Source organism: Ctenopharyngodon idella, chromosome 5, assembly GCF_019924925.1.
Source record: "Ctenopharyngodon idella isolate HZGC_01 chromosome 5, HZGC01, whole genome shotgun sequence".
Taxonomy (NCBI): Eukaryota; Metazoa; Chordata; class Actinopteri; order Cypriniformes; family Xenocyprididae; genus Ctenopharyngodon; species Ctenopharyngodon idella.
The window spans coordinates 26,898,430-26,906,907 of NC_067224.1; the positions used below are offsets into that span (position 1 = coordinate 26,898,430).

General features: G+C 32.5%; 2 protein-coding genes across 2 annotated transcripts; both read left to right on the forward strand.

The window, feature by feature from the left end:
* The first annotated feature begins 1,784 nt into the window (after positions 1-1,784).
* carnmt1 (carnosine N-methyltransferase 1) lies at positions 1,785-6,679 on the forward strand. The gene is made up of 8 exons (XM_051893646.1): positions 1,785-1,970; positions 3,691-3,886; positions 4,001-4,167; positions 4,833-4,973; positions 5,320-5,498; positions 5,617-5,730; positions 5,843-5,946; positions 6,031-6,679. The coding sequence occupies exons 1-8, from the start codon at positions 1,822-1,824 to the stop codon at positions 6,205-6,207; spliced, it is 1,227 nt and encodes a 408-aa protein (XP_051749606.1). The 5' UTR covers positions 1,785-1,821; the 3' UTR covers positions 6,208-6,679.
* Positions 6,680-6,812: 133 nt separating this feature from the next.
* wu:fa19b12 (uncharacterized protein LOC560551 homolog) lies at positions 6,813-8,404 on the forward strand. Its single transcript, XM_051893647.1, has 2 exons — positions 6,813-7,411; positions 7,668-8,404. Exons 1-2 carry the CDS (start codon positions 7,034-7,036, stop codon positions 7,821-7,823), a joined length of 534 nt encoding a protein of 177 aa, XP_051749607.1. The 5' UTR covers positions 6,813-7,033; the 3' UTR covers positions 7,824-8,404.
* Positions 8,405-8,478: the final 74 nt, after the last annotated feature.

An 8,478-nucleotide genomic window follows, 5' to 3' on the forward strand; every position in this document is an offset into this window, starting at 1 on the left:
AGAGTGTGGTTTGTATGTGTGTTATAAAAAAAATTGTGTGTGTGCGCATGTGTGTGCTTGTAATATTTGAGAGAGAAAAACTACTGCAATGCAAATCACAAATTCAACCAGTGTGTGTACCAGTGGAGATTTGCTGGCATCTAATGGGGAAAATTTGGTACTGCACCTAAACAAAATCTTACTGAAAGCTCATTTTTTGAGATATCAACCTCAAATTTGGAACACAACTTGTTTATATTTTATGGCTTTGATTTTCTAGCAGTTTTAGAATTCAACATGTTTCATAAAATATATATTTTATATAAAATAATGTTCATAAATAATTTTCATAAACTTAAACCTTTTTTTGGTTTCACTTTTTACATTTTTTCCTCAACAATAATCTGCCACGAGTCTTCTTTAAAACGTGACCAAACTTAACTCCGTGCTCCCAAGCTTCTAATTTTATGGCAGTTTTTTGACATGGACATCCACTATGGGCCTATGTGTAACTTTTTTTAATTGACGCACAAGGGTTAAGTTAATCCGTAAACATTATTGTATGAAGTAAAAAAAAAAAAAAAAGAAGAAGCTAGTATTATAGTAAAAATGAATCAACCAATTATGCTGGGTTAAATAAAAAACCCAATTTGCTGGGTACAATTAACCCACCATGTGGTCTGTCCTATTTACCCAACCCTTGGGTTGAAAACAACTCAAATTGGGTTGTTTTTAACCCTGTGTTTTTTAGAGTGTGGAAAAAACACACCTGTATTGCTGTAATTTTGCTTTTTTAAACTCAAATTGGATTGTTTTTAACCCTGTGTTTTTTAGAGTGTGGAAAAAACACACCTGTATTGCTGTAATTTTGCTTTTTCTTCTAAAAGCCTAGGCTTTTAGAAGAACTTCAAAAGAGTAAAAAAGCAGGTAAACCGCTTAGACATATGATTCAGGAATATGATTCAGAGCACGTAACGTGTCTTCTGTCAGTCATGCACCCTGCGTTTTGCAGCTTTCAGTTTAGAGCGTAACGGATATCTGTTTCGATTTTTTTTTTTTTTTCAATATAGGGAATAGGCCTAATGAACATTTAACGTTTTGTTGTTAAACAAATAGCCAATCGGATAGAAACACAAACAGGAATAGGCCTATACTACTTTATTTAGAAATACAATTCACAGTATTCGAGGTCTATTTAAGTAGCCTAGCAGACGAGGACTTGAACTTAAAAAATAAAAGAAATAGGCTACCCCATCCATGTAGTCCCTGTATAAAGAATAATAAAGTTGCATTAAAAAATACATTGCAGCCAATGCTGTTCCAAATGAAGGGGAAAAAGTGCTTCTAGCAACTATAGGTCTACAATTTTGGTACTGACAGAATGTCTGCTTAAATATATTACGACAAATTTCCTTCATTTTATTTCAATTTCAGACTTTGTATTTGCACAATGCATGTTTAAAATGGTGATTTTGATCCCAGACAAAGGTAGTTCCAACTTTACATGTGTTGCAGAAATCATTACAGTTATTTATTTATTTACACGATACAAACATTTCACTCTCTTGCACTGCTATATTCGTTATCACTGATACAAAACATAGGCTACTTGTGTTGTTGTATGTCATCCTAAATACAGAGCTGTTTTTGTTTAGTTTTACATTACACAAAAACAGATCATTTATAAACAAAGTTTCTTTTCACAGTGACTGTAGTTGTCACCACACAACAAACTAGCGAATCGATCAGTGAACCTACAAATCGACTGTGCAGGTTCCATTACCCTTCCTGTATTCAGTTATGTTGCCGATTGTCGATTACTTATGCCTACAGTGTACGGCAATGGCTGACGGCAAGGATGAAACAGTAGCAGCTTCCAAACCAGAGGTATTTTCCAACTATCGGGACAGGATTAAATGTTCACCAGAGGAAGAGGCGCAATTAGAGAGACAGCATTTCTGGAATGTCATAAACGCGTTTAAATACTACAGGTAAACATTGCTGGAGCATCCCATCTGCTCAACACCAACACAAGACGAGCCACTGTTTTGCGCTTTAATTTTGAACATGCCAGAGCATGAAAATATCCGCATAGAATTCTGTTTTTGATCTCCACTTCTAATACATTTTGATTTGAAATGTAAAATAACGCCTGTGGCGCCTTCAATTGAAGTCCAGATTTATTTATTTATTTATTTTTTAAATAAAATTCTTACTCTCTCTCTCTTTCTATACAGTGTGTAATATATATATATATATATGTATATGTATATATATGTATGTATGTATATATGTATGTATTACACACTGTATAGAAAGGCATATATATATATTACACACTGTATAAGGTGATATATATATATATATATATATATATATACATATATATGTATGTATATATATATATATATATATATATATATACATATATATGTATGTATATATATATATATATATATATATATATATAAATATATATGTATATGTATGTATTACACACTGTATAGAAAGGCGCATATATATATATATATATATATATATATATATATATATATATATATATATATATATATCACCTTATACAGTGTGTAATATATATATATATACATACATAAATATATATATATATATATGCCTTTCTATACAGTGTGTAATACATACATATATATATATATATATATATATATATATGTATGTATTACACACTGTATAGAAAGGCATATATATATATATATATATATATTTATGTATGTATATATATATATATTACACACTGTATAAGGTGATATATATATATATATATATATACATTATATATATATATGTATATGTATGTATTACACACTGTATAGAAAGGCGCATATATATATATATATATATCACCTTATACAGTGTGTAATATATATATATATACATACATAAATATATATATATATATATATATATATGCCTTTCTATACAGTGTGTAATACATACATATATACATATATATATATATATATATATATATATATGTATATGTATGTATTACACACTGTATAGAAAGGCGCATATATATATATATATATATATATAATCACCTTATACAGTGTGTAATATATATATATATACATACATAAATATATATATATATATATGCCTTTCTATACAGTGTGTAATACATACATATATATATATATATATATATATATATATATATACATATATATGTATGTATATATATATATATATATATATATATATATATATATATATATATATATATATATGTATATATGTATGTATTACACACTGTATAGAAAGGCATATATATATATATATATATATATTTATGTATGTATATATATATATATTACACACTGTATAAGGTGATATATATATATATATATATATACATTATATATATATATGTATATGTATGTATTACACACTGTATAGAAAGGCATATATATATATATATATATATATATATTACACACTGTATAAGGTTATATATATATATATATGTATATGTATGTATTACACACTGTATAGAAAGGCATATATATATATATATATATATATATATTACACACTGTATAAGGTTATATATATATATATATATATATATATATATATATATATATATATAAAACCTTTAATTTATATATAAATTACCTTTAATTTACTTTTTCCTCTGTCCATATATATTGTGTCTCCCACTGTGTTCAGAATTCACGTTCATGAACGAGTGAATCGAGCCGAGCGGCAGTTCCGATGCCTTCCAGATCACCACCAGCAACTTTTGACAAACTTCTTGCCCAATCTGAGCAAGATCCGCTACTGTGTCGACCGAAACCAAGAGGTGCTGCAGGCCATAGTGAACAACTGCCTCGATATGTTTGAGAACATGGAATATGGACAGGATGTAGGTTGCAATCAGTAGGTCTTACAATTAATAATGTTGTATTTTTTCATTTTGTTGTTGTGATGACAAAAGTGTAGTAGTAAGTAATTTAATCTGTTTTGTTGCTTTTCAAAGGGTGAGCCAAGGAAAGTACGGCCATCCTCAACTTTTGACATGGACAAGCTGAAGTCAACCATTAAGCAGTTTGTCCGTGACTGGAGTGAAGCAGGAAAGGCTGAAAGGGACAGCTGCTATAAACCTATTATAGATGAGATCCAGAGACTGTTTCCTCCTGAACAGTGGTAAATATACTTTGATGAATATGTCATTCTGTGGCATTCTGAAGCAAGTATATGGTCTACTGTCTAAGTTTAAGGTGTATGTGCAGTATGTACTGTATATACACTACTGTTCAAAAGTTTGGAGTCAGTAAAATTTTTGGAATGTTTTTGAAAGAACTTATGCTCACCAGGGCTGTATTTATTTGACCAAAAATACAGTGAAACAGTAATGTTGTGAAATATTATTACAATTTAAAATAACATTTTTCTATTTGAATATATTTTAAAATGTATTACTCCAGTCTTCAGTGTCACATGATCCTTCAGAAATCATTCTAATATGCTGATTTGGTGCTCAAGAAATATTTCTTACTATTATCAGTGTTAAAAACAGTTGTGCTGCTTAGAATTTTTGTGAAAACCGTCTGATGTATTTTTTTTAAGGATTCTTTGATGAATAGAAATTTCAAAACAACAGCATTTATTGGATATAGATATCTTTTGTACTCTTGATCAATTTAATGCACCCTTGCTGAATAAAAATATTGACCCAAACTTTTTTTTTTGGAAAAATTTCTGTTGATTAAATCAATTTAAATTAATTCATATATGTCTGTTGTATCAAAGGGGCTCAATTTATATTGATTTATAAATTAGAAAGAAATTAGTTATATTTCTTTCTACAGTGATGTGTCCCAGGTCAGAGTGTTAGTGCCCGGGTCCGGTCTAGGTCGACTTGCATGGGAAATCGCTCGTCTGGGCTATTCGTGCCAAGGCAACGAGTGGAGTTTCTTCATGCTCTTCTCCTCTAATTTTGTTCTGAATAGGTACAACACATTAACATCTTCAAAATTTAAGCAATACCGTTCACATAAATATTGCATGTATATTTTAAATTTATTATGTTTCTCTCTTGGTCTCAAAAACATGTTGAAATAATATCCTCTAAATTTGGGGAACGGCCTCTCTTTATTATTAGTGACATGTTGTGTAATTTAGAGGATAAGGTAAAGTATACTATACTTTATGGTATAGAATACTTTTATTCCTGGTTGAACTTCTTTGACTTCTAGGACAGTGCACATGACATAGACAGTAAATTTGAATCAAACAGTCAGAATGGTATATGACATCTGTAGTAAAGAGGAAACTAACTGATATTTTGTCTCTTAGGTGTGATGAGGAGAATGCTTTGACTCTGTATCCCTGGATTCATCAGTTCAGTAATAACAAAATGTCCTCAGATCAAACAAGACCCGTGTCCTTTCCTGATGTCAATCCACAGAGTCTTCCAGCAGACTCAGACTTCTCTATGGTTGCTGGAGACTTCCAGGAAGTATACAATGACCCTGGTGAGTTTTTTTTTGGATTTTTGCTTTTTATAAACATCAACAAATTTATATATTGCTCTTAAATGAAGACAGGGACAGATAAAAACCTTGAACATTTGAAGTTTTATCTCCTGTACAGAAATGTGGGATTGTGTTGCTACTTGTTTCTTCATTGACACTGCCCACAATGTTCTTGATTACATTGAAACCATCTGGACTATTCTAAAACCTGGTGGTGTCTGGATAAATTTGGGTAAGTCATATTCTGTATAATCTTAATCATTCATAGTCAGATGTTATCTACATATGAAAGGCTCAAAACAGGTGTGGTTGAAATTTTTTTTTTTTTGTATTTGTTCTCAAAGGTCCACTACTTTACCACTATGAGAATATGGCTAATGAATTGTCCATTGAGCTGAGCTATGAGGACATAAAGGCTGTCCTTTTAAAATATGGATTTGTCCTGGAGGTAAATGGTTAATTATCAACTGTTTAAATTACTATTAACAGTAATACTGTTATAAACTGTATTACTGTATTTTTTTCCCCACAGTTTGAGAGACAGTCTGTTCCCAGCACATACACAGAGAACGATCGCTCCATGCTCAAGTACCTTTACGACTGTGTCTTTTTTATCGTACGAAAACCTGCAGAACAGTTGGTCAATGGAGATCAGACACCTAAAGATGATCAGATTGAGGATACTTTACAGACAAGAAACTCAACATGACGTTTAGAAGGCTGGATGAATTCACAGACAAATGGCCCAAATAATAAACTGATGATTTTAATCATGAATGTCAGCATTATAGCAAATTCATTGTAATACAATAGGACTGGAGCTTTATTATATACTGAATTATTTCAGATATTTACCAAAAATGTCATGTTTTGGTGCATTGCTTTGCAGTCATATTCCTCAGGTTCCGGGTGCTACTTCACATCTTACTAATGGCGCTTGTCACTCCACACATACGTTTCAGTGTTTTTCTTGCAGTTGTTTACATTATCACAGTTTCCATGTCTAAAATCATATTCATGGAGTCTACTCTGGATCTTGTGCCGTTACTCCAGCCCCTCTGAGGAAACTTGCTGGCCATCAAAATTGTAATAGTTGGCAGCACTAAAATAAAGTTGTTTTAAACTTAACAGATTTTCATGATCTTGTACATATTGTAATAAAACTGTTTTGGAAATTGGAATATTGTTGCATACACATGAATGTTGTAAGACTTTAAGACTGTTTATTGTTCACCACACAAATTTCATATTAGTTATTTGGAAGTTATTTAATATATTATAGCATTTACAGTTCTGGTTGATATGGATATTATTCACAACGGTTTATCTTTATACTATGCATAATAAAACATAATAAACGTTGTTATTGTTGTTCGACCTCTCTGGCCACAGAGGGCGCTGTACTTAAACATGCGTTTCAACTTCGTTTACGACACAACTGTCGTGAATGCCTCTGCGTACTAAAAAAAGTCTTACCGCTCTTTTGTATAGGCTAAGTTTTAACCTTTTTGAATTTGAAAACTTAGGTCGCACACATGACCAAGCGGAGAGCAGAGAACATTTTGCCTCCCGAAATCCCCATTAAAAGAAGTTTTCGTTCTCTCTCCAACATCGACAAACCTGTCGTAGGTGTGAATGTGGTCCAAAACGCTAAGACATCCTCGTTATTGTCATTCGTTGGACAACACTGCAGGAAAAGACCGAAGTATCTCGAAGACCCACTGGATACCGACAACCTACCGAGAAAAGTGGCTGCAAACAGCGTTGATTCAGTGCTGGCAGATCAGAACGCATGCAAGTCTAGAACATTCGAGGATGCTGGTAGACCTGTCACGCGGCGGTCATCTTGCGCGCTTCAAATGGAGTCAAATAAACAGCCAGACGAAGAAAATAACCTGACTGCAGGAGACAAGGTAAAGTTGTAAACATACAAGTGCAAGCACCTGAGAGCAAAGTGTAACTGTGTGGTGTCCCGTAGGATGTTGTGTAATGATGGCAAATGAACATTTGGTGGCAGTACATGATCACTATGTTATCAGTGTACACTTTCTTTCTTTCTTTGAAACTTTCAGGTACTTTTAGCATATTCTATTAAACTTTATTTTGGTTGGTACATGTGCTTGCTGTAGTGGATGCTTTGGGTGTTCAGCTTTGATTATATCCCACTAGGTGATGCACACAGACGAGGACCTCTCTCCATTCAATTCCTTCCAGTTCTGGCGGGTTCCACTGCCTGAGTTGGATATCTCTCTCTTGGAGTCTGAACCCTCAACTGGGTCTTACACAGCCTCTTTCACCAAAGACTTGGAGGCGATGGAAACCTGAGGCTCATTGTTGTTTAGATGTTGTATAGGTATTGCCAAATTACCTGACTGGACACGATGAGATGATTCCCCTCATCTGCACTAGATGAATGTATGAATAAAGCCTTGTACTTTGTATAGTTTGGAGGCCTCCAGCAGAAGCTTTTTCGTTTTGATGGAAACACATCATGGTCATGTGACCTCATTCCTCTCCTACATAGGTCATGTTTTCAGAAGTGTGAAAGCATAATGCTGAATATTGGACTGATCATGTATGTTTTGTTGTTGTTGGTTTTCTGTCAGTAGCTGTAAAAGTAATTGACTTTTGAAGGTAACACAAGTCATTTACTTGGACTGAGCCTGATTTTTTGCACCGTTTATGGTGTTCAGTAAGTATTAACCAATTTTATTCTTTAGTTAATGTTTTTTTTGTTTTTATAAAATTTGGGGCTGTGTTCCTTTCCTCTGAACAACATTATATTTTTGACAACAGTATGTGGTGCTTCTGAACTTAGTAGAAGGAGCAAGTGCTTTATATGTTCCAGTGACCTGTAACTGCAGTGTTTTTGAAATTGCCCAAAAGCAATAAAATGTCATTTTTTTAATACATGACATTGGCTTGCCTTACATTGTCTTTGGTGCCTGTCTGATTTCATGATTCTTCTTTTTGACATAGT

What these genes read in the sequence shown, in the direction of transcription:
- wu:fa19b12 (XM_051893647.1), top strand. Translation starts at nt 7,034, where the DNA reads ATGACCAAGCGGAGAGCAGAGAACATTTTGCCTCCCGAAATCCCCATT. An exon ending in ACCTGACTGCAGGAGACAAG is followed by an intron (nt 7,412 to 7,667) that starts GTAAAGTTGTAA and finishes ATATCCCACTAG; the next exon opens with GTGATGCACACAGACGAGGA.
- carnmt1 (XM_051893646.1), top strand. Translation starts at nt 1,822, where the DNA reads ATGGCTGACGGCAAGGATGAAACAGTAGCAGCTTCCAAACCAGAGGTA. An exon ending in TCTAATTTTGTTCTGAATAG is followed by an intron (nt 4,974 to 5,319) that starts GTACAACACATT and finishes TTTGTCTCTTAG; the next exon opens with GTGTGATGAGGAGAATGCTT. An exon ending in GGAAGTATACAATGACCCTG is followed by an intron (nt 5,499 to 5,616) that starts GTGAGTTTTTTT and finishes TCTCCTGTACAG; the next exon opens with AAATGTGGGATTGTGTTGCT.